General features: G+C 45.7%; 2 protein-coding genes across 3 annotated transcripts in view; both read right to left on the bottom strand.

The window, feature by feature from the left end:
• Mocs2B (Molybdenum cofactor synthesis 2B) overlaps nucleotides 1-27766 on the bottom strand; it is a 148116-nt gene that overhangs the window by 118473 nt on the left and 1877 nt on the right. The window contains exons 1-2 of one of the 2 annotated variants that reach the window (XM_068362976.1): nucleotides 14507-14527; nucleotides 1190-1458 (exon numbers count right to left, since the gene is read on the bottom strand). The gene's annotated coding sequence lies outside the window, so the exon portion shown is untranslated. Of the gene's footprint in view, nucleotides 1-1189; nucleotides 1459-14506; nucleotides 14528-27766 lie in introns of those variants that run through there. The other variant, XM_068362975.1, reaches the window with a different exon arrangement.
• On the bottom strand, nucleotides 1164-27766 carry Mocs2A (Molybdenum cofactor synthesis 2A). The gene is made up of 2 exons (XM_068363185.1): nucleotides 27702-27766; nucleotides 1164-1458 (listed from the first exon to the last, which is right to left on the bottom strand). Exons 1-2 carry the CDS (start codon nucleotides 27764-27766, stop codon nucleotides 1164-1166), a joined length of 360 nt encoding a protein of 119 aa, XP_068219286.1.

Consider the following 27766-nt stretch of genomic DNA (forward strand, 5'->3'; position numbering starts at 1 on the left):
AGAGTCTGAAGGAAGAGATTGAGAGGCCGAAGAAGAGGCCCGAGACTCCTTACCTTTCGACGGCGAACCTGGAGGTAATGAATCCTTCTTGGATTTCTTCTTCTTCCTCTTCATGAACTTATCCCACTGCGTAGGCGACCATTCCTTACATACTTGGCAGGGGGCGCCTTCAGCACACCTATGACCTCTGCATGAAGGGCATAGGGAATGAGGGTCCACCTCCGGTGGTGACATAAATGTGCCACAAGAGTTCGGGGGAATCCCGGGACATTTTCTCATATTAGAGGACATCACATCTAATTTAAAGAGTAAAAGAAAAAGTTAATGAAAAAAAAAAAAAAAACAATTAAAGAAAGGCTAGTCTGCCAGTCAAACAAAACCAGGAGCAGAGGTGTTACCACTGCGACGGCTAGAATTCGATTGAAGGTACTCTGTAGCTACCGGCCGGCAGTCCCCCACCCCCACCAGGGGGATTAACTATCGGCCCGGTCGTTAATGACCTTGTTAAGGTTTTCTGCCGTATTTTCCAGCTCGCGCTAGAATATCTCCTATAGTAAAGAATGAGGGTTTGTATTTAGTGTAGGAACAAAGTGAGGGTTCAGCAGCAAGAGTGACCATGGTATAAGGACACTCTACATATCATTTACACCTCAACTACTGAAAACAGCTATTGCAAAAGATATACAGTATCCTATGCATGGGAGATTGGAAATCATACTACATCAGAACAAACATCAATTAAAAATCTACCAGTAGCAAATTAGTTCATTAATTCCAAGTAATTAAGGAAACAGCAATTAAACCAATACAACATGATTAAGAAACAAAGAAACAACTCTATGAAAAATTAAACTTCTATGGCAAGCTAAACCAAAGTATGAAAAGTATATTAAAGTTATAAGTGAACCAAAATGAAACATAACTGGTTATGAAACAATACAGTATTACAATTAATAAAATCCAGAAATCAGGACAAAACAAAAAATAAGCTTTCTGAAAGATAGCTTTCACAGAGTGGTGACTAAATAGATTCAGTTTATAAGGTCACTTAGATAGAGGATTTCATTATACACTGTAGCACTATCAATTATTCATAAGAGATTGTTTATATCCTTCAGTCATTTGAGCTTAAGACCTTTTGGCAATCTAAAATAAAAACCAAATCATGAATGGCCTGCAAAAGATTTACCTCCACTAATGGGTGGAATAATAGCAACTTCGTCTCCTGCAGAGAGTGTCAAGCCTTGCCCCGGCTCACAATACTGTTGATTATGAGAGAGTATTACACTGTCCTTGATACTAGAGATTTCACCAAAGGAACGCACAACTTGAGAAAGTAGCTCTTCGGGCGTTGTGTTCACAGGTACAGTTAGAACGGAACGATCAACTCCTGCCAAATCTTTAGCACCAGCAAAGAATAGAATGTTGACTGATACCTCACTTTCCGTCATTTGACCTCTGTGGAAAAGAAATCTTTTTAAAAAAACTTATAGATACTGTAATACAAATTAAATAAAAACATACAAACTTACATAGTATGACTAATTTTACATAATGTATGCCAAGGATGATAATACAATGGACAAAATTTTTGTGAAGAAAAAAATTACTCCCCCCCCCCCCCCCCCCCCCGAGCAACATCACTGCTTATTTTGTTTTTCCAATAGTGTAAAAACTGTATCCAAATAGACAAGTACAGTATATTAAGAGCTAAAGGCCCATTTAAAGGAGAATAAAACATTCCAAAAAGGGTATGTACTACGACTAGTATGTCGAACAATCTCACACCACAACTATATCTTTGGATTTGAGTTCCATTCCATGTACAAAGGGTAGGAATAGACCAATCCATTAAAAATCCGAGCATTTTAGCCTCATCACATCATCAATATTATTGGAGGTTTCTATGGCAAGGTTAAACGTTTGATAAGTATCTTCAATTCTCTTTAATCTTGTGTATTTTCTACCTGAATTCCTATCTGCCCTTGTTATTTTTTCATGATCTTTAAGATATTGCCACTGGTTAGCAACTACAACTTATCACTGAACTAATCACCTTTCTTCTCTTGTCATCAACATTTGAAATTACAATTTCCTAACTTTTGAATGCCACAAATGTTACCACCTCATTTATCATATGTTTTTCCCAGCATTCTACAGCAAATGAATCTTGAAATTTTTCTCAAATTTCTTTGTACAGTAGTCCTTACACTTGTAAGAGGCTTCAGGATTCAAGCCTTCTGTTAACCCTTTTACCCCCAAAGGACGTACTGGTACGTTTCACAAAAGCCATCCCTTTACCCCCATGGACGTACCGGTACGTCCTTGCAAAAAAATGCTATAAAAATTAGTTTTTAATATTTTTTGATATTTTTTTTAGAAAATTCAGGCATTTTCCAAGAGAATGAGACCAACCTGACCTCTCTATGACAAAAATTAAGGCTGTTAGAGCAATTTAAAAAAAATACACTGCAAAATGTGTCGGGAAAAAAATAACCCCCTGGGGGTTAAGGGTTGGAAATTTCCAAATACCCCGGGGGTAAAAGGGTTAAGTAACAAAGAAAATCCTTCAAATATAGCCTGCAGCTGAGTACTCTTTTAACCATTCCTGGAGTATGATTCATTCCCATTAAGAGCAGCACACATTAATATGACATATTGGTAGATAATTTGTATTTTTCCTAACTATACAAACCTTTGCTATTTATCAGGGGTTATACTTTTGGCGGAGCTGAGATGACGAGCCATTAAAATTTAGAGGGTTAACTACCCACACTTCTAGTTAGGGGGGGTAGGAGGGGTAGCTTGCTACCACTCCCGTTCACACACCTGTGATTTGGTCACTTTGCTTGGAGGTAGGACTTCAAGGGGGATAGGGATGGCGGCCTAGTTTGTATAAATAGCTAAGGTTTGTATAGTTAGGAAAAATACAAATTATCTACGAATTTGTCATTTGTTCCGTAACTGGAATACAAACCACGCTATTTATTAGGGGTGACTCACCCATTAGGAAGGGTGGACATCCCTGCCAATCTGGCTTTTGGCTTAACCCGGTGGCTCCTTATCTGAGTATGTCAGTACTCAAAAATAAGGAGTACTCCTTATTTTTGAGTACAGTACTAAAACCTTACTACGCAAGGTCCGCGGCCTACACAAGCTGTGTTGAGATATATAGAAGTGTGACCGTCCAGGTAAAGTTATTCCGAGTCTTTAGAAGGAAAATGTTATTTTTATAATAAAATAAATTTTTGAATATACTTACCCGGTGATTATAATAGCTGCAACTCTGTTGCTCGACAGAAAACTCTAAGGTAAAATTCGCCAGCGATCGCTACACAGGTTGCGGGTGTGCCCAACAGCGCCATCTGTCGTCCAGATACCCAGTACTCAATGAAAACAAAGAACTCAATTTTCTCCTCGTCCCACTGCGTCTCTATTGGGGAGGAAGGGAGGGTCCTTTAATTTATAATCACCGGGTAAGTATATTCAAAAATTTATTTTATTATAAAAATAACATTTTTCAATATTTAACTTAGCCGGTGATTATAATAGCTGATTCACACCCAGGTGGGTGGGTAGAGACCAGCAAAATATGTTTACATTATTATGAGCTAATAATTTTTATTTCATTTTAGAAGTTATCAAAATAACAAAAACAAAATAAATAGGTACCTGGTAAGGAAGTCGACTTGAACAATTACTCTGCCTTTTTAAGTACGTCTTCCTTACGGAGCCTCGCGATCCTCTTAGGATGCTGATCGACCCCTAGGATCTGAAGTATCAAGGGTTGCAACCCATACAACAGGACCTCATCAAAACCCCTAATCTAGGCGCTTCTCAAGAAATGACTTTGACCACCCGCCAAATCAACCAGGATGCGAAAGGCTTCTTAGCCTTCCGGACAACCCAAAAACAACAATAAAAACATTTCAAGAGAAAGATTAAAAAGGTTATGGAATTAGGGAATTGTAGTGGTTGAGCCCTCACCCACTACTGCACTCGCTGCTACGAATGGTCCCAGTGTGTAGCAGTTCTTGTAAAGAGACTGGACATCTTTCAAGTAAAATGACGCGAACACTGACTTGCTTCTCCAATAGGTTGCGTCCATTATACTTTGCAGAGATCTATTTTGCTTAAAGGCCACGGAAGTTGTTACAGCTCTAACTTCGTGCGTCTTCACCTTAAGCAAAGTTCGGTCTTCCTCACTCAGATGTGAATGAGCTTCTCGTATTAACAATCTGATAAAATCTGACCAAGCATTCTTTGACAAAGGCAAGGATGGTTTCTTAACTGAACACCATAAAGCTTCAGATTGGCCTTGTAAAGGTTTAATACGCTTTAAATAGAACTTAAGAGCTCTAACAGGGCATAAGACTCTTTCTAGTTCATTGCCTACGATCTCCGATAAGCTGGGGATATCGAAAGATTTAGGCCAAGGCCGAGAAGGCAGCTCATTTTTGGCTAGAAAACCAAGTTGTAGCGAACAAGTGGCTTTTTCTGACGAAAATCCTATGTTCTTGCTGAAGGCATGAATCTCACTGACTCTTTTAGCCGAGGCTAAGCATACCAGGAAAAGAGTCTTAAGAGTGAGATCTTTCAGGGAGGCTGATTGTAACGGCTCCAACCTGTCTGATATGAAGAATCTTAGTACCACGTCTAAATTCCATCCAGGGGTAGCCAAACGACGCTCCTTGGTAGTCTCAAAAGACTTAAGGAGGTCTTGCAGATCTTTATGTTTGGAAAGATCTAAGCCTCTATGCCGGAAGACCGATGCCAACATGCTTCTGTAGCCCTTGATAGTGGGAGCTGAAAGGGATCGTCCTTTTCTCAGGTATAAGAGAAAAACAGCTATTTGAGCTACAGAGGTACTGGTCGAGGATACAGAAACTGACTTGCACCAGTCTCGGAAGACTTCCCACTTCGATTGGTAGACTCTAATGGAAGCTCTCCTTGCTCTAGCAATCGCACTGGCTGCTTCCTTCGAAAAGCCTCTAGCTCTCGAGAGTCTTTCGATAGTCTGAAGGCAGTCAGACGAAGAGCGTGGAGGCTTTGGAGTACCTTCTTTACGTGTGGCTGACGTAGAAGGTCTACCCTTAGAGGAAGACTACTGGGAACGTCTTCTAACCATCGAAGTATCTCGGTGAACCATTCTCTCGCGGGCCAGAGGGAAGCAACTAACGTCAACCTTGTCCCTTCGTGAGAGGCGAACTTCTGCAGTACCTTGTTGACAATCTTGAACGGTGGGAATGCGTAGAGATCCAGATGTGACCAATCTAGGAGGAAAGCATCTATATGTATTGCTGCTGGGTCCGGGACTGGAGAGCAATAGATTGGAAGCCTCTTGGTCAGCGAGGTTGCAAAGAGATCCATGGATGGTTTTACCCCAAGTAGCCCAAAGTCTCTTGCACACATCCTTGTGGAGGGTCCATTCGGTTGGAATTACTTGCCCTTTCCGACTGAGATAATCTGCTATGACGTTCAAGTCGCCTTGGATGAACCTCGTTACTAGGGAGATGTCTTGACCTTTTGACCAGATGAGCAGGTCCCTTGTGATCTCGTACAACGTCAGTGAGTGGGTACCTCCTTGTTTGGAGATGTACGCCAAGGCCGTGGTGATGTCCGAGTTAACTTCCACCACTTTGCCTCGAAGGAGAGACTTGAAGCTTTTCAAGGCCAGATGTACTGCCAACAGCTCCTTGCAGTTGATATGCATGCTCCTCTGACTCGAGTTCCACAGTCCTGAGCATTCCCGACCGTCTAGTGCCGCGCCCTAGCCCACGTCCGATGCGTCCGAGAAGAGAACGTGGTCGGGAGTCTGAACAGCCAGGGGAAGACCCTCTCTTAGGTTGATATTGTCCTTCCACCAAGTCAGACAAGACTTTATCTTTTCGGAAACCGGGATCGAGACCGCTTCTAGCGTCTTGTCCTTTTTCCAGTGAAAAGCTAGATGGTATGGAAGAGGACGGAGGTGTAGTCTTCCTAGTGACACAAATTGTTCCACGGATGACAGCGTCCCTACCAGACTCATCCACAGCCTGACTGAGCAGCGTTCCTTCTTCAGCATCTTCTGGATGGATAGCAGGGCTTGATCTATTCTGGGGGCTGATCGTCTTGTTGTTCAGCAACGTCCTCATCAGAGGGTTCCTCATCCGAAAACTGATGAGGAAACGGCAACGGAGTGGGCAACGTCTGGCTCGCTGAGTCCGGTCGCACTGGTGGATGCGTGACGGAGCCGGACGCAATATCATGGAACTGCTGCACAGTCTGTGAACTGTCAACAACCATGGGTGCGCGAGGAAGCACAGCGTCAACCCGAGACTGTCTAGACCGTCTGGGTTGTGCAGTCAACACCCTACCGGGTTGCTGAGGTTGACGCACTGCGTCAAAACAAGTCACCTCTGCTGGTTGTTGAACGTCCTGAACGTCAACAACCACCTCCGAGCGTCGCTTAACGTCAACGTGCGGCTAGCAACCCACACTGGGTCGCATCGGTGGAGGAACCACCTCAACTGGCAGACGCGAGTAGGTTACCTCAGCGTCAACAGGCCGCACAACCGACCGGTTGGAAGGTTGTTGGCCAGAAGGTTCGGTAGCAACCTTCTCCGCATTAAAGTCCTCTATCAAGGACGCAAGCTTGGACTGCATGTCTTGCAGCAAAGCCCATTTAGGGTCTACGGTAGCAGGTGTGGCAACAGACGGGGTTAGCGGCTGAGGCGGTACCGTTTACCATCCCTGAAAGCCTTGTTATGCGTGACATAATTGTACAGCAAAACTTCAAAGGCTCGAAAACAGCTGTGAAGTTGACCTGTAAACAACTTGGAGCGTCTCCTGGCCAGGCGCCAGGGAGAGTCTACGAGAATTGAGAAGTCTATCTGGGCAGAGGCATGAACTCCCAAGCCGAGAACTTCTCTCGTGTCATATCAGACTCTCGCTCTATAAACCAGTTTAAAAGAAGGGAAAGCAAAGGCTGTATCCCCCAAACTCCTCCTGGTGAAAAACCAGTCGCCTAGCCAACGTAAAGCTCTCTAGGAGAGCGAGAGAGCACTAGCTTAAAAACAACGGCTTCGAAGTAGCTAGGCCTAGTGTAAGCTCTGACGTTTAGGCGAACGAGGAGCAGCAGTTACAAAAAGATCCGGACAAAGATCCTTAAAAAAATCATCATGATTTAATTAAAGTCCATAGGAGGCTAAGCAGCTTTAGGCTCCTCTCCATCTGACAGAGTCCTCAAGGGAATATCAGTAGGAGGGGGAACAGCAACTTCCTCATCTACAGGAACCTTGCCCGATAAAAGCTGAGTCTCAAGCAAGGGAGAGACCTACCGTGGTGGCAATGCTTTACAAGCAGAGTCCACACTCACTGGTGCATTAGTAGCGGACCAGAACGCAACGTCATGTAACTGCTTGACAGTCTGTGAACTGTCAACAACTGAACTGTCAACCACAACAGGTGCGCGAGGACGCACAGCGTCCACTCGAGACTGATTTGACTGCCTAGACTGAGCAGTCAAAACAACTCTAGAATGCGGAGGTTGATGCACAGCGTCAAAACAAGTCAACTCCGATTGTTAGTGAACGTCTTGAACGTCAACAGGAGCCTCAGCAAGTGGCCTAACGTCCAAATGCGGCTGAAAAACCACACGAGACCGCATCGAGTGTGGTTCTAAACAACCTGACTGACGTGACTAAGCTACGCCAACGTCAACAGTAAGCACAAAGGAACGTTAGGTTGGCCTGAAAGCCAGGATATCGATGAGATAAACGGCTAGACTCAACGGACTAATCGGCAAAATAGTCTTCCATAAGGGAGGCAAGCATATACTGCATGTCTTGCCATACAACCCATTAAGGATCAACGGAAATGGTTGTGGTAAGAGACGAGGGTAACGTCTGTGACCGCAACACTTTGCCTACAAAAAGAGACTCTCGGAGTCTGTGTTACGCTTTTGTTAGGCAGCGAGCAGTTATCCGATGACTGCAAAGGGTCAGAGCTGTCCTAATGGTTGTAACCAGGACGCTGGACCTGTCCTGAAAGGACTGACTTTCGCTTAAGGGCTTCGAAACCTTGTGACAGGTTTCTTATGCGAAAAGCCTTCGGATGACGAGGAGAAACAACGTCTCTCTCGTCTTATGGTAGGGGAGATCTTGGTAAGATACACCCGATACCATAGAGGGAAAACGTCTGTTCGTTGGTCAAGGCCTCTCGAACCCATAAGTCGTTTGACATTACTTCTCCCCTGGGCTTGGGAGCATGTAAGAGGTCCCGGACTAGGTGAACGACAGGCACGAACAGACGAACCCTCGGACGCAACACTGTAACACTTTGCGCATATCACTTTATCACTTCGATTTTCTGTTTTGCACTTATTTCACTGAAATTTTTACTGATTTCTACCTGAAACACGCAATTCTACCCTTCATTAAAAGGTAGTAATTGCGAAATCAGTCGTATAATGCAAGCTCATTAATACCAGCAAAAAACAGAAAACATATTTAAAGATAAAAAAAAAAATCAGTGGCTGGGAAAGAGACTAAACACTAGTTCATATAACTACGTTTTCAATCTCTCACCGCACATAGCCTGGGGACGAGAATAAAAAACTAAAACGTTTTATCCTTCCTCCCCGTACAGCGACTAGGGACGAGAGTAACACGAGAACAACGTTACCCGCTTGAACGGAACGTTTTCTCTCCTCTCTCTCCCTCCGTCTCTATCTCTCTCTCTCTTTCTCTCTTGATTTCGCACCTAAGAGAAGAGCCCAATTATATTTCGTCAAAAAAAACATGTTATTTGACTAAAGGAAAAAACTGAAAGGTTTTTCAAATAAAAAGTTCCTTTAAAATAGAATTTAAAACATTTAAGCTAAGAAAGAATGAACAAAACGTCAGAATCGATTTACTCTTACTGCAAAGTGAAACCGTGATACACTCTCTCTCTATCGTAACGATAGAGCGCATGTTGAACGTCCTGAACGTCAACAACTGCGTAGCATAAATAAACTAAACGTTAGTTCATCTTTGAAAACAGTACGAAGACTATCAAAGAAATTCTTTCATAAAATTTAAAAAGTTTTAAATCCTTAGCTCTTTAAAAGCTAATTACGATATAAAGGGCTCAACGTTGATTAACTTCGGTTTCCAAGTTAGGACCGCCTACTCTCAGGAAAGGTCTATATAAACAAAACATTAAAATTATTTTTATATATTTATAATAAATGGAAAGTTAATCGAAGAGGCCTAATAAAGGCGGAGAGATATAAAATATATAGAGGAAAATCTATAACGTGATATAATTACTAAAAGCCTAAACACACTTCCGCTAAGGGAAGGGTCGGCCATTTAAAAGTGAAAGAAAGTCCATACTCTCTGTGTCACCATAATTAAATCTATCCAAAACGAGTTCAAGATTTAAGATGAAGATAAAACACCTGCATAGCGAAAGCTCAAAACTAGAATAGTGTACTTCACCAATTAGTTGTGAAAACAAATCCAGTTTAGCAACAGCGAATAAGCACGTCTTGTCGGGAGCACGACAGAGAGAAAATTGAGTTCTTTGTTTACATTGAGTACTGGGTATCTGGACGACAGATGGCGCTGTTGGGCACACCCGCAACCTGTGTAGCGATCGCTGGCGAATTTTACCTTAGAGTTTTCTGTCGAGCAACAGAGTTGCAGCTATTATAATCACCGGCTAAGTTAAATATTGAAAAAACTGTTGTAACCAAGACTTTCCCAATACCACCTCGCTAGGGTATGGGGACGCAACAGTATTAGTTTAAATACTAGGTACACAAGGGAGCATGGTTTATCTGCAGTGGTTTGAGGTCAGCTTGTGCAGAGAACCCAGGATGCTGCTTTCCCCAAGAGAGGGAAGGATGAAGAAAAGAATAAGAGCCAGTCAAACCTTTTCATTCACACAGACTAAAACCGGGTAATAATGCCCTCAACCTTCTGCTACTTGTCCAATAAGGAGCTTGGTGTTAAACCAACTGTTGTGCAGCCACCACAGGACCGATAGAAAACATATATTCTCCTGTGGGTCACGTCTTGCAGGTAGTGGGATGTGAACGTGGTTTGACATTTTTACATCCCAGCCTGAAGAACCTGCGTCACTCAGAAGTTTCTCTTGAATGCCAAGGATGTAGCTATGCCCGACATCATGAGGTCTGGGGTGACGTGAAGGAAGAGGGTTTGGATTCAGTGCATGGTCTATGACCTTGCAGATCCATGCTGGTATTGTGTTCTTGGTGACCCTCCTCTTGGTCCTTCCTGTGCTGACGAAGAGTGCAGGCACACGAGGACGGGGTGCGGATGTTCTCTTAAGGTACAGCCTCAAACCCCTCACTGGACAGAGTAAGAGATGATCAGGGTCATCTGTTACAGAACGAAGACTCAAAATCTGGAAGGAGTCGAATCATGGATCCGCTACTCCCGGGTTCTGAGTCTTGGCAATAAACTCAGGCACGAAGCTGAATGTTACCTCTCCCCATCCCCTTGAATGGGCGATGTCGTATGAAAGACCATGAAGTTCACAGACTCGTTTGGCAGAAGCCAAAGCTAGCAGGCACATCGTCTTCCAAGTTAGGTGGCAATCTGTTGAATTGAATTGAATTGAATATAGGATTTAGGCATTAAGCCAAGCACTGGGACATCAAAGGCCATTCAGCGCTATATAACGAAAATCATTCAATCATATCTGTACACTCACACCATTTAGTATCATTTTAACCTTTAATACAAATCGTAACACTTTTATACAATAAAATCTAGATGTGAAATAAATAGGGATTAAAAGGGTAAAATAAATAAATAAATTAATAAAAACAATTATAGCTCGTAATATAACCCAATACTTCGTATAAATTTTCTCAAGTTCAGGGTATTACAGTTTTCCCCCAGTATATCTCTTAAAGGTTTGTCCTGGAGTAAATGTGTCCTCCTCTGAAGATTAAAAACAGGACAATCGACTAAAATATGTTTAACATCCATTGTCACTTGACAGGTATTACAAAGAGGGGCCTGTCTCCCTTCCCCACTCTTCATTAAATAATTGTGCGTTGCATGTGTATGGCCAATATGCAGCCTAGTTAAAATAATGGTATCCCTTCGCTGGAGGAAGCAATACCATCTCTCAAGGACCGGGGTTGGCCAATATTAAATTCATCTACGCTACTACTTGACGATCTCTCGGGAGAGACCCAACGAGTAGGAGCTTCGGAGGAGAGTCGGGAGACGGAAGAAGAGGCCTTGGGTTTTTCCCCTTTCGAAGGAGCCTTCGAAGGAGAAATATCTCGCTTAGACTTCTTCTTCCGCCGTCGCCCAAAGCTCTCCCACTGGGAGGCAGACCACTCCCTACACTCACTACACTTATTGTTACAATCACACCGTTGACCTCTGAAAGCGGGACGAAGGGTGTGGGGGTCGTTCTCCACCGCCGACATAAAAGTTCCGCAGGGCCGGCCGGTGAGTCCAGAGCAGGACCGCATGCTTGCAAAAGTCAAAACACAAGCACACTCTAGAACAAAGAAAAAGCAAAAACAGATTAATGGCAGTCCAATAAAGGTGAAGGATGAAGAGCGGCAACGTCCGTTTACCATCTGAGCCAAAAGTAAAGTGAGCTAAATTACAGGTGTGAATGGGAGCGGTACCAAGCTACACCCCCCTACCCCCCCTAACTAGCGGTGTGGGTAATTAACCCTTGCTAAACTTCAATGGCTCGTCATTCCAGCTACAACGAAAGTAATACCCCTAATAAATAACGTGGTTTGTATTCCAGTTATGGAACAAAATTATATTTGAGGGTTTTTAATAATACGCAAAATTGTGTAGAATTGTAGATCTTTCACATGGATGCAACCTCTTTCCTATAAATATATTAGTATGTGATGTGCAAATGAATAAATAATTGCCCCCTTTTTTTTTTTCCAGAGCAAAAATACCAGATTTTCCGACCCACTTATGTTGACGTTTTTCATTGTTACGATGTAACAAATAAAAATAAGGAAAAATTGAAGATATCATTGCAAAGCCGATTCAATTTCCAATAAAATGAATAAATAAAAAATATACGTATCGAGGGAAAAATATGACAAATTCGGGGATAATTTTCATTTTTCTCTAACTAATACAAACCTGGAGTTATGTGGATTATATTTCAGCGACAGCTGAAAGGTAGCCATTAGACTTTAATTGTGAGGTGGCAACCCTGACTAACCGCTTTAGCAGGTAATCTCGGGGTGAGGCAGGAGAGCACCCGGAGGGCGAGTCATGAGGGACAGGCCTCGAAAGACTAACAGGAGTCAGTTTCACCCTGGGTGATGTTACCGCATCTGAGACTCTTCTTTTTTTCTTCAAGGGAGAAGCAGCCAATGTTCCTTGCAGGAGATCTGCTGGTGCCGTCGGATGTTGCGAGGTCTCCGAAGTGCAAAATGATAAAGCAGGCCCTGAAGCTTGAACAACTGCTCTGACCATGGCACTCAACCAAGGCTGTCTGCTGACAGTGGCACTGTCAGAAAGAGCTCCTCAAGAGAAAGGGATCCACGGATCCCTGTAAGGAGTCTCGACCGATGATTGACGCGGTGGATCCGCCTTCGAAGATGGAATCTTCGGATTCTTGAACCCTTCTGTGGGGCCTCTTCCCTTTTTCCCGGCGGGCGCAGCGTAATGCTTTTGCAGGAAATGGAATGGTGACCTGTTGAAATTTTTGCCCTTTAGTTCTTTTAGACTCTTTCGCAAGTGCGCAGGAGAGTGCTCGCCACTGGCGAGCACTGGTGAGCAGGCGAATGCTGGTGCACAGGGGACTGCGGGTACACAGGGGACTGCGGGTGCGCAGGTAAGCGCTGACGAGCTGGAGAGCGCTGGCGTGCAGGAGAGCACTTATGAGCTGGAGAGAACTGACGAGTAGGTGAGCGAAGACACGCAGGAGCTCTGGTGAGCGTGGTTGAGCTGGCAAGCGCTGATGCTTAGAACGGCGTGAACGCGCTGGAGAGCACCGGCGATCATGGGGCATTGGAGAGCGCTGATGCGCTGGAGAGTGCTGAAGCAGTGAGGAGCGCTGACGCACTGGAGCGTTGACGCGCTGGTGTGCTGTAGAGCGCTGACGAGATGTTGGTGAGGGGGATCGTGAGCGATTCACAGAAGAGTCCAAGGCCAAAGTCTGAGGACTAGCGGCAGCGTCATCAAGAAAAGGTACAGGAACGGGCGAAGGTCGTGGGCCAGAAGACGATAGAAGAGGATGCTCCTCTGCAGGGGAGGGCTGCGAAGACGAGGCTGAAGAGACGAAGAGGCGCCTTGTCACCGATGATGAAGGGCGACCTCTTAGGGGAAGGGAGGGCGGGCCCTGCGAGATCGATGACAACCTCTGGAGGGACAGTGGATCAGCAAGCTGACCTTTAGAAGCAGTAGTCCTCCGCAGAGAAGACTCAATGAGTGAACTCCTCCTCTGAGGAGAAACACTCGCAGGAGACACAAGACGGAAGATTTTCCTCCCCTATTGAAGGATGATCAGGAACGAGGGAAGCGCAGTCGGCAGCAACAGCTGAAGTGTCTGAAGAGGCAGGGACAATGGCAGTGGCAGCAGAACGCCTAAGACACCACTACATCGACACACCACAGAGGATCCACCTCCGAAGTTGACGAAGGCTGCACACTAGCACCGTGGATGGTGAGCTCCAGCAAGGAGTCCTTGGAGGGCGCACCCGGAAGCCCCAAGGACGACCACACCTGAATAAAAGGAGAAAGACACAAGGCCTCACCCTGGGAGAGAGGTGGGGCTGCTTCGCCAGGGGAAGCAACACTATCTCTCGAGGACCAGAGTTGTCCATCAATTGAAGGGCCTACGCTACTACTCAACGGTCTCTTGGAAGAGGCCAATCGAATAGGAGCTTCGGAGGAAGGTTGGGAAGCTGAAGAAGCCTTAGGTTTATTCACTTTCGAAGAAACCTTTGAAGAAGATATATCCCGCTTTGATTTCTTCTTTTGCCGGCGCCAAAACCTTCCCCACTGGGAAGCAGACCACTCCCGACACTCGCTACACTTATTTTCACTATCACACTATTAACCTCTGCAGGCGGGACAAAGGGTGAGACGATCGGTGTCCACTACCGACACGAAAGTACCGCAGGGGTGGCCTATAAGTCCAGGGCAGGTACGGATGATCGGCAGAAGTCAACAAAAACCCACACTAATAAAGAGAAAGCACAAACAAAAAGCATTAATAGCAGTCCAAAATAACTTGGTGAAGATAAAGAAAGGCAACGACTGTTCACCATCCGAGCCAAAAGCAAAGGGAGCTAAATCATAGGCGTGTGAGTGGGAGTGGTAGCAAGCTACCCCCCCCCCCACCCCAACTCCCACTAACTAGCGAAATGGGTATTTAACACTTGCTAAAATTTTAATGGCTTGTCCTTTCAGATACCCCTAATAAATAGCATGGGTATGTATTCCAGTTACGGAACAACTATAAAATCAGTCTATGGCTTATAAATTTTACTAAAAATAACTAGCCTCACTATAACAGCTGTGGTTTTGAAAAGACTAAACCTCGTGATAATTATAAATCCACTCTCAGCTGAAGCTCATGATTAATGCTAGTCATGCTGATAATAGATTCCTTTGTCCTTTGTCCTATGTCCTCTCTCTCTCTCTCTCACAATACTGTAGACTCACTCACACACACACACACACACATCTCTCTCTCTCTCTCTCTCTCTCTCTCTCTCTCTCTCTCTCTCTCTCTCTCTCTCTCTCTCTCTCTCTCTCTCTCTCTCTCTCTCTCTAATCCATGAGAAAATTTATAAATGCATTATATCACACTAACATTTAAGATTCTTATGATGGAACAATGGAACTATAAATTATACCTATTAACCAGAATTCAGTTCCTAGTAATATTAAAAAAAATCTCACAGGAAGCAACATTGTGAGACATTCAGAAGTCTATATCTTAAGGAGCAGCAAGCCTGGATTTTGTAATGGAAGATCAATCTTAAACAACCTTTTAGACCCCAGTGTTTTTGATGAATCAAAGTGAATGAAGAATTTACTTCAGTGAAATTATACTTTTATCCTCGGGTTAGATTTCGCTAGTCATCTCTATCTTGAGCTTTTAATCGAATACTTCTCCATTCATCATCTCCTACTCCGCGCTTCATAGTCCTCAGCCATGTAGGCCTGGGTCTTCCAATTCTTCTAGTGCCTTGTGGAGCCCAACTGAACGTTTGGTGAACTAATCTCTCTTGGGGAGTGCAAAGAACATGTCCAAACCATCTCCATCTACCCCTCCCCATGATCTCATCCACATAAGGCACTTGAGTAATCTCTCATAGCTTCATTTCTAATCCTGTCCTGCCATTTAACTCCAAATATCCTACTGAGGGCTTTGTTCTCAAGTCTACTAGATCTATTGGAGATTTTGTTTCATTGTCATACCATAACTCATGTCCATAGACTAACACCGATCTCACTAAACTGATATATAGTCTGATTTTTATATGTAATTTCAGGCAATTTTATTTCCAAATTTTACTTAACCTAGTCATTGTATGATTTGCTTTTCTCAATCTTTCACTGAACTCTAATTCTAAAGACCCTGTATTGGAGATAAGAGTTCCTAAATTCTACCTCATTAATCCTTTCTCCATCAATTATTTCTTTTTTCAGGTTTTCTGGCATCCTGACATCTAAGGTCATCGACGCCGATATCGTTTATTGTAAATAAAGAATAAAAGAATATTCAATTAAAACCATAAAAGCAAATATGTCATTTTAAAAGCTAAATAGCTTTCAGAAGACCTGTTTCTGAATTGAAGCTAAAAATACCACTAGCATGGTAGGACACATGTCCAAGAATCTTGGCAAGGATTAACCTGCCACCCTCACCTCAAGCCTCAAACAGATATATATTTCTCTTGCTACTATAAGCGGAGCATTCGGTCAACAAATGCCTTGCTGTCAAGGGTACCAAACAGTCGTAACTATATGGCTGGTATTGTCTAGTAAGCAGAAATTCATGTGTCAAAGAGTAGGCTCCCACTTTCGGAGCATATTATACTTCCAAGGAGATATAACATTCGTTATTTCTCGCATCTCATTTCTAACTAAACTACCCCAATGCTGTTGCCAATTATTGGAAATCAAATTCTTAATGGTGGGTAAACAATCATCACAAAGAATGGGATACCTTCTTGGTAGCAACTCGTCTGCAGCATTCTTAGCCAATAATTCTGCTCTCACATTTCAAGACACACTCCTTGCATCACTGAAAGTGGTAAAACTACAGGTATTCCCCTTTCTCCAACGCTATTTTCCCAATAGCAATCAGTATGCCACATAGTTCGGCCGTATTGAAGATCATAGTTCCTAAATACTTGAATAATTGTACCTCATTAATCCTTTCTCCTTCCAATGATATTTCATCTTCCATTGCATACTCCATTCTCCTCATCTCTGTCTTTCTCCTATTTATCTTCAGCCCAATCTCATGTGATATTTCATGCACTCTGGAAAGCAAGCATTGCAAATCCTGTGGTGTTCTGCTAATAAGGACAGCATCATCAGCATACTCTGGGTGTGCTAAATTACTATCACCAATCCAGCCCAATCCTTCTCCACCATCACTAACTGTTCTACGCATTACAAAATCCATGAAGAGAATAAACAATATAGCTGACAACACATTACCTTGGAGTACTCCACTGTTCACTGGAAATTCATTTGAAAAGACTCCATTAACACTAACTTTGCACTTGCTAGACTCATGAACAGACTTAATCAAATTTACATATTTATGAGGAATTCCATATTAACGCAAGACTCTCCACAAAACTAGCTGGTGCACACTATCAAAGGCTTTTTCATAGTCCACAAATGCCATCAAAAGGGTATTTCTATATTCCACTCATTGCTGTACATGTCTCAAAATGAAAATTTGGTCAGTGCAACTTCTATGTTTCTAAATCCTGCTTGATTCTCTCTATGCTTTTCATCAATGGAAAGGCTATAAAATGGAAAAAAAATATACTACTGCTCGTGTGTGAATATTTTGGCTGCAGTATACAAATAATCATTGTCATTAAGGAAACTATGCACACCTTATGTGAAAATGAAAATGAAGGCAAAATTGTACTTCATGGATTACATGACAAAAAATCAGTAATCTTCAAAGTAATTTCTATTTTTCTTAGCTATACAAATATAGGTCCTTAAATTAGGAAGATTCTTTCAGCGAGACCTGGAGACAGTCATTAAAAACTTAAGATAGTACCTGGTAATCCATCTAGTGAAAGGTGGGGGGGGAGGAGTCTCACTCCTTTTTGCAGCAGGGAGCTTCACTTTTGACCTTTTGGCCCTAGAATGAGAAGGATAGTTGAGGAATGAATTTGAATTAAAGAACTCCAGTTTGTATAACTAAGAAAACTACAAATTATTTTAAAATTTGTGATCTTTTCCTATCCAATACACAAACCCTCATCCTCTAAAATAATAAGGAGACTCACTGCTTGATGGGTTGGAAGTCCCCTTAGAACTGAACTGGATGGGTCATTTTCTTTTCTGGAACTGACCACCACTTGTCCTCCTGTATAGGAGCTAAGCAGTGACCCCAGTAAAATTCTATCTGTCTTTCATAAGGAAGAAAGACTGATAGGGCCTGGCCTATACATGGGTGCATGTACACAATCAAAATAGAGATATCCTTCCCCATAGGTGATATCAGTTTGGAAAGATATATCTGTATGATGATCAATGGATTGGTATAAATTACACCGTCACCTTGTTAAGGGGGGGATGGGAGAGGTATTTCTTTAGCCATAAAGAATGAAGCTCAAAAGTATAACTTATCAGCATCAAGTCCAATACAGTAAGTAACGATTCGACTGCTTATTCCTCAAGAGGGAGAACAAAAGAATGATGGCGAAGAGTCAGTCAGTCATTCATTCATTCATTCCAGAATTATAGTACATCAACGTGTTACCATAGACGAGCTCCATTCTGTCTTGTGTGGTAACTGGGCTGGAATAGGGGAGCAGAACATGGGGAGCTTCCTGTTTTGCCAGGTGGAAACCAGGATGATCTCCAGAGAGCCCCACAGGGCAAGAAGCCTCTCTGTTACATGAGGATGTAGAGACCACTTTGATCCTACAACCTATTCCTGGCAACAGATTGTCTGCAAGCATATTCTTCTTGCTCCAAATGTACATTGCTGACCAATCTATAGCGTGAAACACTGCCCAGATATGCATCTGCTTTGTAAGCTCGCAATGAGGGCACGAGACCGTGCTCCCTTGCTCGTTGGTGTAAGACACAACATTGGTGTTGTTGCTAATCAACAGTACTGAGTACCTCCTCAAATGCTAAGTCACCCTGCGATTTTGAGGATGTTGATGTGCAGATGTATTTCTTATCTGGACCAAACACAAAAGACTACCATGTCATCTTGGTGTACTCCCCACCCTTCCATCTACGCACATGAGAACAGTTGCATGTCCGGAGGTGGAGAGTATAGTGGGACTCCTCTGGTGAGGTTTTCCTTGTCAAGCCACCAGGTCAGATCTACCCAAACCTCCTGCACCATTGAAAAAGGACAGAATTGGAGATCCATGTCGACTGACCAGTGATCTTGATCCTTTAGACACCACTGAAGATCTCTCTCGCTCGTGGAGGTACCAGTGTAGAACGAGTGTCTCCAAAGAGGAAAGGTGGCAAAGAACACTGCCAGTACTGAGCTGGTACAGTATTTCTGTCTTGAACACGAACGGTCCTGCAACCTCCCTGAGCCTGCTGATATGATCGTCTGAAGGAAACACTCTCGCTGCTGCCGTGTCTATCAGCATGCGCAGGTACTTCAACCTGTGCTTGGGTATGAGATTTGTTTTCTCCCAGTTTATCCCAATCCACAGATTAGGGCAAAAACCTAAAATCCAATCTCAATCCTGAACCAAATGCCTCTCCAAGGAGGCCAGGATCAGCCAATCATCAAGATTCATTAACAGACATATTGCTGGAAAGTGGGCCCAGGCAGCTACCAAGGTTGACAAAGGGTGATTTAATGATTTTAAGTTTTCTGGCATCCTGACATCGAAGGACATTGATGTCAAGACACACGGCTGAACACCTAGGGAGCCATACACAGTCAGAAGCAGATTCTTGAACATGTACACCATATCGTAAAGGGAGAAGTAGAGGTACTTTCAAGAGGGCTGATAAACAGGTAATTGAAAATACAAGTCTTCACATCCACTGATAACATGAGGTCTCCCTCTCTAACTGAAGACAGCACAGAACGTACTGTTTCCATCCTGAACTTCGTTTGACGTGCACACTTCTTCATAGAAAAGAGGATAATGACCGGTCTCCAGCCACTAGTTGCCTTCTCCACCTGGAGATAAGGAGTCTGGTCTTGAACAACTTTCAACATGTTCTTCTCCAAAATCCCTTTCATATCCGCCCAAAAAGACAAGGCTTTCGGCAATATCGGCAGTCCTGAAAAAGTAACAAGTAACAGCCCTGGAGGACAATCACTACCCACGGCTTGGCCCCGTGTCTCTAAGTTTCTCACTGGCGAGACAAGCATCCCTCTACTCTCAGCAGCAGGAAAGGGTGAATCCCAGCATGAGACTTTACCTCTCCCTCCCTTCTTTCTTCCCATTACCATCCTTCTTGAAAGGCCAGGGTTGGGTTGCTCGAAAAAGATGTACACACACAAGCTCTTTTCAGAATGGGAGGTGATGATCGAGGTCTCAGAGTGGGCACAGGGCCCTTTTACAATCCCAATTCTGCAGGCTTGGCCACACCCATAATCCAGATCAACAATCCCTATTCACTTCTGGCAATAAAAAAAGAAAATGAAAACATCTGGCAAGGAGCTGACAGTACATGCATACTCATCAATGGCCAAATCAAAGATGAAGTTCAAATAAAATGGGAGTTTTCCTATAGGAAAAATCTTATCTTTTATTAGAAAATGTTGTTCTGACCGGAACTATAATAAAACTAACCAGGCCTTATAATCATCGAACCCTTCCATCTTACTCTAACCTAAGACACTGCATCCTTATTCATAGCAGGGGCTTCAACTTTGTGTGACCCTCCAATGGTAATATTTCGGTAGAGTCCAATCCAGCTATTACCACTTTTCAGTACATAGGAGCTTGAGATTTTTCTTTTTTCGTGAGCGATGCGATCGCACGGCAGAGCAAAATCCCTTAAGGACTATCAAAATATCACAGAAATCTAATGGTTTTTGCTCTGCCGCGCACTCGCTTTGTTCGTGAAAAAAGAAAAACATCAAGTTCCTATGTATTGGCAAGTGGTAATGGCTGGGTGGGGCTTTACCGAAATATTACCCCTGCAATAACCAAGACTTAGGGGTATTATTGTACTGTATTACAGGGTAATGTAACCTATGGAAAAACTACTTTAGGTATTATTGTACTGTATTACAGGGCAATGTAACCTAGGGAAATAACTACTTTTTTTCAATAGAAAAAATTCCGCTCTCTTCGAAAATGACTCGTTTCAGAAATATACGTATATATATATATATATATATATATATATATATATATATATATATATATATATATATATATATATCTATATCCAACGATAATGGGGGACCCCCAGTGGGAACTCGGGGTTTTGGGTGGGGAATACATACTGGGGAAACGGTATATAATGGTAAAACAAGCCTTTTCTTCTATATGCATTACCTTCTTGGATGTATAATAAACAAAATACGGTAATATTGAGCTGCGCAAACTAACATTAGCAATGTTAGTGTAACATGCTAACATTGGCAGTGTTTTTAATTTATTTTTTGTCATTTTACTGGTCGGTTGTGGTTGCTCTCGTTCGTTCGTTTGTACATAGCGGGAAACTCCTCCCCCCTGTGCATAGACTCCTCCTCCACCAATAGGATTTCTTCTTCGCTACCCGCTAAATTTAACTATTCGACTTCACCCGCTTTATTCAAGTACTGTATATGACTTAATCCAGTATAACTATACCATTCCATTTATGTAATACCCTCGTGAACATATTACGTTTGACCCCAGTATTATTCGTTTTATTATCCGATACCTTATAAAATCACCTAATTTTATATTCCCATTAAACATAAAAAATTTCAAATAATTTTTATTTTTCCTAACATACTTACCGAGAACTACTTTCTTATAGGAGATCACTGGTTATCTCTCTCTGCGACCAGAGTTTTGAATATATACCCCCCCGCTTCGCGCTCTCAGTAGCTTTTACCCCCGGCATCCAGGAATGTGCCCCGAGGGTAGGATTAACGGTAGGTCGCCCGTTAGTCGGGTCACGTTCGTCATTAAGTTCTATTGCATTAGCATCATGCTAGTAAGGGAAGAAGGCACTCGGGGAAGGTAGGGAGGGCCATTACCCGAAAGTAGTTCTCGGTAAGTATGTTAGGAAAAATAAAAATTATTTAAAATTTTTGATTTGTTCCAACACGAATACTTACCTTCGAACTACTTTCTTATAGGAGACTTACACTTTAGGAGGCGGGAGTGCCAATCTGACCCACTGACCCAGTCGTGGAGGCCAACAGGCCTCAGTATAACGAGACCTACCAGAGAGCGGAAGCGAGGGTAATTATTCAAACAATTCACGTTAGTGCCTAGGAACTCACCTTTTGAAACTTCTTTCGACGTTTCTTCTCGACGTGTAGTCGTGAAGAATGAGTGATTCCTGGGAACAGACGGTACTCCCCGAAGAGGCAAGTAAGCAACTGGGTAGGAGGTAGGAAAACCGCACTTGTGCCTACCGGTCGCTAGTCTTGAAAGTGCCTGGGGTTTACCGTTACACCGCTTGGAGGGCGGAGATGACTGTTCCAATGGAGTACCCGTCCAAGGATTTTCTTGAGTAATCCTTGAGGTAGTGGGCAGTAAAGGTTGACTGGCTCGACCAAGTACCTGCTCGCAGGATTTGCCCTACTGCCATGTTTTTCTCAAAGGCTAAGGAGGTGCTCAGGCCCCTGATGTCATGAGGTCTGGGAGTGCCTGGCACTGCTATGCCAGCTTCCTTGTAGGATCTGGCGATCACCTGCCTCAACCAGAAGGAGATGGTGTTTTTGGAAACTTGTTTCTTATTAATACCCGTGGAAACGAAGAGGCTCTTGACCTCCGGTCGGAGATGCGCTGTCCTTTCCAGGTATTTTCTAATTGTTCGCACTGGGCACAATTTTAAGTCTTCTGCATTACCTGTCTTCGGGATGGCAGGAATCGAGAAACCTTCAAACCTCGGGTCCCAGACTGCTGGGTTCTGAGTCTTGGCCACAAAAGAAGGTACGAACTTGAAGGATACTTCTTTCCACCCCTTTGAGTGAGAGACGTCGCATGACAAACCATGGATCTCTCCCACTCTCTTGGCGGACGCCAAGGCCAGCAAGAAGACGGCCTTGAGGGAAAGGTCTTTGTCCATGATATCTTTCAAGGGCTCAAGGGGGGACGACACAGCATCTTCAGGACCAAGGCTAAGTCCCACTGGGGCACTCTCCTCGCCTGAGGGGGGCAAGACTGCTCGAAGCTTTTGATAAGCATCGCTATGTGTCTCGAGGCCCCCAGGTCGATGCCCTTCAGGAGGAAGACTTGGCCTAAGGCGGCCCGAACTCCTTTTATGGCTGGGATTGACATCCCTACTTTGTCTCTGAGGAACACCAGGAACTCTGCTATGTCTGGGACAGAGGCCTTAAGAGGTCTAATGTGTCTCTCAGCGCACCACTTTGTGAAGGAGGCCCATTTTGCCTGGTATATTGCCACTGACGACTTTCTCAGGTATTTCTCTTAGCCGTGGAGTGAGAATAACCTTACTTCTTCAGGAGCCGCTGGATAGTCTCCAGGCGTGAAGGTGAAGGGAGAGTGGGTTGTCGTGGAACTTGAGGAAGTGAGGCTGTTGCAGAAGGTCTGACCTGGCGGGTAGAGGCCACGGCGGGTGACTCGTTAGGTCTTTTAGGTCTGCAAACCACTCCCTCTCCGGCCACCAGGGCGCTACCAAAGTCATCTTTAGGTTTCGGGCGGCCCTTACTCTGTTGAGCACTTGCCTTATCAACGTGAAGGGGGGAAAGCGTAAACATCCAGGTTGTCCCACTTGTGCTGAAAACCGTCTTCCAGGGCTGCTTTTGGGTCTGGCACCGGGGAGCAGTAGACTGGGAGTTGGGCATTGAGTCTCGTTGCAAAGAGGTCCATCACCGGGGAACCCCAACGCTGAATGATGAGCCTGGCTACTTCCGGGAGGAGGGACCACTCTGTCCCTACTATCTGGCCCATTCTGCTGAGGCCGTTGGCCAGAACGTTTCTCTTCCCGGGAATGAACCTTGCTAATAAGACTACTTGATTTTCTTCTGCCCAATTCAGAATCTCTATGGTGAGATCGCACAACTCCCTCGATTTTAAGCCCCCCTGCTTCTTTATGTAAGCTACTACCGTGGCGTTGTCGCACATCAACGCCACGGTGTTTCCTTTTAGCAGACTTGCGAAGTGTAAGCATGCCTTCTGGACTGCTTTCAACTCCATGACATTGATGTGGAGTTGCTTTTCCCCTTCCAACCAGGTGCCTCATGCCGTCCCGTCGAGGAGGTGGGCTCCCCACCCTTGGTTGGAGGCGTCTGTGAACAGGAGCAATTCTGGAGGGCTGGTCCCGAAGGGCATCCCCTTGAGGGAGTTCGACTGGCAGTACCACCATTCCAGGGAGGGTCTTGTGTCTGGAAGGACCCGAACTAGCACTTGTTGTGAGTGTCTGGCACCAGAGGCTCTTGAGATTCCATTGGATGGATCTGAGTTTTATCCTCCCCTGTGGAACTAGTTTCTCCAACGAGACCAGGTGGCCTATCATCCTCTGCCAGTCTTTCGCTCTCCTTGGCTGTTCCGATAGGAAGGGCTTGATGATGTGCCTGAGGTTCTTGATCCTGTCCTCCGAAGGGAAAACTTTCCCTTGAATGGTGTCCAATGTCATCCCCAAATAGTTCATTCTGTTGGACGGGGATAGATTGGACTTCTTTGGGTTGATGACGATACCCAGATCTCTGCAAAACTGAAGGAGACTTCTCCCTTGTTCTTCCAAGAGGACCTTTGAGGCGGAAAGGAGCAACCAGTCGTCCAGGTATCTGATAAGGCGGATGCCCCGTTCGTGAGCCCACACTGATACAGTCGCGAAGACTCTCGTGAACACCTGGGGCGCTGTTGACAGACCGAAGCAAGAGTCCTGAATTGCAGGATCTGGGAACCCCATTTCACCCGGAGGAACTTCCGACTCGATGGGTGGATCGGAATTTGGAAGTATGCGTCCTTGAGGTCGACGGTCATCATAAAATCTTTCTCCCTCAAGGACAGCAGAACTGACTTTGGAGTGTCCATCTTGAAGTCCGTCTTCTTGACGAACTTGTTGAGAGCCGACAGATCTATAACTGGCATCCACCCCCCCGTCGCTTTCTCTACCAGGAACAGGCGACTGTAGAAACCAGGTCCTGGGAGAGGAACTTCTTCCATGGTGCCCTTCTCCAACATGGAGGACACCTCCTCTTGAAGGGCGGTCCTCTTTACTGGATCTTTGGGCGCTAGCCATTCCGTCCGGTTGGCCGGAATAAGAGGGGGTGGATTCGCCAGGAACGGGAGTCTGTAGCCCTCCTTTAGGACAGACACTGTCCAAGGTTCTGCTCCTTGGGCCTTCCATGCTTGCCAATGTAGTCTGAGGCATCCCCCAATCCGAGGCTTGGGCGGGGATAGGGGGCCTCCCACTCTACCTTCTTCTAGAGGAGCGGCCTGATCTGCCTCTCCTAGAGGCGGAGTAACCCGACCTGAAGGAGCTTGAGGGTGCTAAAGTACCTCTGCGGGAGGGTTGCGGAGTTGAGGACCAGGAGGAAGAGGGGGCTTCTCTCCTCGTAGTGCTGGAAGAGGCTTGGGGCGTAGCGGCGCTGTCCGAGACGGACCTCTTGTATGGAGGTCTCCTTGACGCTGCCGGCTTGGTGACGTTGCCCTCCTTCCTCTTCGAGACCTTTTCCATCAAGGCCTCTAACTCTTTCACTGGAAAAAGAGACTCTCCCCACAGGGGGAGGCTGCGAATTGCTCGCGCCTCCCTGTCCGGTACTTTCCGGGACACTTTGGTGAGAACCGTGTCTCTCTTACGGAGAACCCAGTTGGCTGTAAGGGCGAGAGATTGGTAAGAGATGAATTTTAGGGTTTTACCCCCGGAGGTAATGAGGTCCCTCATCAGGCTTTGCTGGTCAGGGTCTTCGGGGTCGTAGGAGGCTTGCACACCCACCAATGTGGAAGCCCACCAGTCTAGCCAAGAGGAGACGTTAATTAGGTCTCGCAACATCTCCTCCATCATGGAGGCCTCTGCAGGTGAGAAACAGACTGGGGCCGAAGAAGCTCTGTCGTCAGAAACGCCTTGGCTCAGAATGTCCACGGCCGTCTCCACTTTACAAGGTCCTGGGCGACGACCCTCGGGCATATAGACCTTCCCTTGGTTCTTGAGGCCCTGGAGTAATTTAGAGGCACTTTGGGACTTGGGAGCCTCGGCATTGCCGGCTACCACTTTGTCTATGAACTCTTGCCCCAGAACTAGGTCTCGGGCCAGAGGGAGTGCCAGGGAGGACTTAGGCTGGGAGGGAGTCTGCATAATCCTCAGAAGACTCGACCTCCAGGAATCCCCATCTGTCGCTGTAGGTTCTGCTATTCCGTGGTGCCTTCTTATCAGGCTAACCACTCTCCTATAGGCGGAGTCTTCCGTCGGGGAGCCCTCTCCTCCGTCAGCCGAGGCCTCAGCCTGGGGCGGGGGAGGCGGTTTACCGGGCACGCCGACCGGACGCCTGACCCTGGGGGCCAGGGGCGCCGTCCTGCCAAGGTACTGGACCTCATCTGCAGGTAAGACCGGACCAGTGGCTCGGGATAGTGTAGGTACCGCTGGATCAGCGGGGATTCTCGTTCGCCCGAAGGCTTTGGGTGCTGAGGGTGCGGTTCCCGGGGGGTGACCCGACAGCGGGAACCGTTCCTTCCGACCTGAAGGCCGCACCAGCTGGGCTGGTTCGGCCTGGCTGCCTGGAAAGAAGCGCGTTTCCCCCCCCCCGCTGGGCGGGGTGAACCGGAGGCCTCGAGGACTTATGCCTAACAGAGAGGTCTTTTCTGAGAGCCAGGTCGCGAGGGTCAAGGCCGTGCTTGGAGGGCGGCCGCCTTGGGGACCGCTCGCTGGACCGGTGGTCCGGGGACCGAAGCACCTTCGATTCCCGCGACGAAACGTAGACCCAGGCTCCCCCGGGAGATACACTCCTCCTATACTTACGGCTCGGGGAGCGGGATTGTTTCCTGCTGTAACTAGAGCGCGACCTTGACCTGGAACGTTCGGTCCTGGACCGCTCCCTCCGACGGCGGTGTTTCACCTTGACCTCTTCCTCTGACGAGGAATAGATGTCCGAAGAGCCAGACGACACTGCGTTCACCACGTGTCGGCTGGAAGCGGGGACTGCGGGGGACTTCTTCGGACGTTGAATGCTAGAGGTCGAGGGCTGGAGGAAGTCATCGGGAACTTCCGTGGGAAGGGTCGGGAACGAGTCCAATCGTTCCATGTCCGGGAGCCAGGGATCCAGGTCTACATCCATCCTCAGGGGAGACCTACCCGGCGTCTTCGGGAGCCTCCAACCGTAGGCATCGTGACCTGCAGGTTGGACTTTACTCCGGTTATCTTCCCCTAAAGAGGAGCCGGAAGCACAAGCCCACGAGGGCGGCGGTGACACTGAAACTGCGTTATTACCCCACACGGGGTCATCGGAGGAAGCGTGCCCCCCGAACACGAGGGCCGACTCTCCGGACGCACTACTAGGACCTTCACTAGCCCTAGAGGGGCCTGCCACTGCCTCTGCACTAACACTGGGCTCCTGGGATAGGACGCCTTGTTCATCCCCTACGCTAGACTTACCTCGTCCCCTACTTTGTGTAGGTGACGGCGAAACCGAGACCCCGTCGGAACGCTCACTGGGCGACGGAATCGGCGAGGAAACACTAACTTTCCTGGGGGAACGTTTCGCTGATTTCCTTTTCTTAGTACCATAACGTACCCACTGAATATCGCTCCAGTCCACGCAATCGGGGCACGTGTCTGCTGACGAGCACACTTTACCCCTACAGGAGGAACAAAGGGAGTGAGGATCCACTTCGGGCTTGGAGAGGAACGCTCCACACGATTTCCCGGCTCTAGGCCCAGGACAACGGCGAACCAGCTCCATAACGCACACAACGCACGACACAAGCACTTATGGAAATGAATGAAACACTGGGTAAGCACACAGTTGAAAAGTGAACGCACAGGAACACTTGGGAAAGCACACTATAAAAACGCAAGTTGCCACGCTGGGAACACGTGGGGCACTGGACGCACACAAAGGATCGACAGAGATACGAGAGCGAGAGATGTTCACCTCTCTCGACCAGAGAACTTAATGACGAACGTGACCCGACTAACGGGCGACCTACCGTTAATCCTACCCTCGGGGCACATTCCTGGATGCCGGGGGTAAAAGCTACTGAGAGCGCGAAGCGGGAGGGGGTATATATTCAAAACTCTGGTCGCAGAGAGAGATAACCAGTGATCTCCTATAAGAAAGTAGTTCGAAGGTAAGTATTCGTGTTGGAACAAATTATTTATCATACACTCTATTTTATCTTTCTATACTACTTTTAAATATTTTGTTATTACCTTGTCACGCCCCGATTCCATATAAATACATGCTCTGGACAAGTTTCCCATTCTAGTTCATTCAT

This window comes from Palaemon carinicauda, chromosome 39, assembly GCF_036898095.1.
Source record: "Palaemon carinicauda isolate YSFRI2023 chromosome 39, ASM3689809v2, whole genome shotgun sequence".
Classification (NCBI taxonomy): domain Eukaryota; kingdom Metazoa; phylum Arthropoda; class Malacostraca; order Decapoda; family Palaemonidae; genus Palaemon; species Palaemon carinicauda.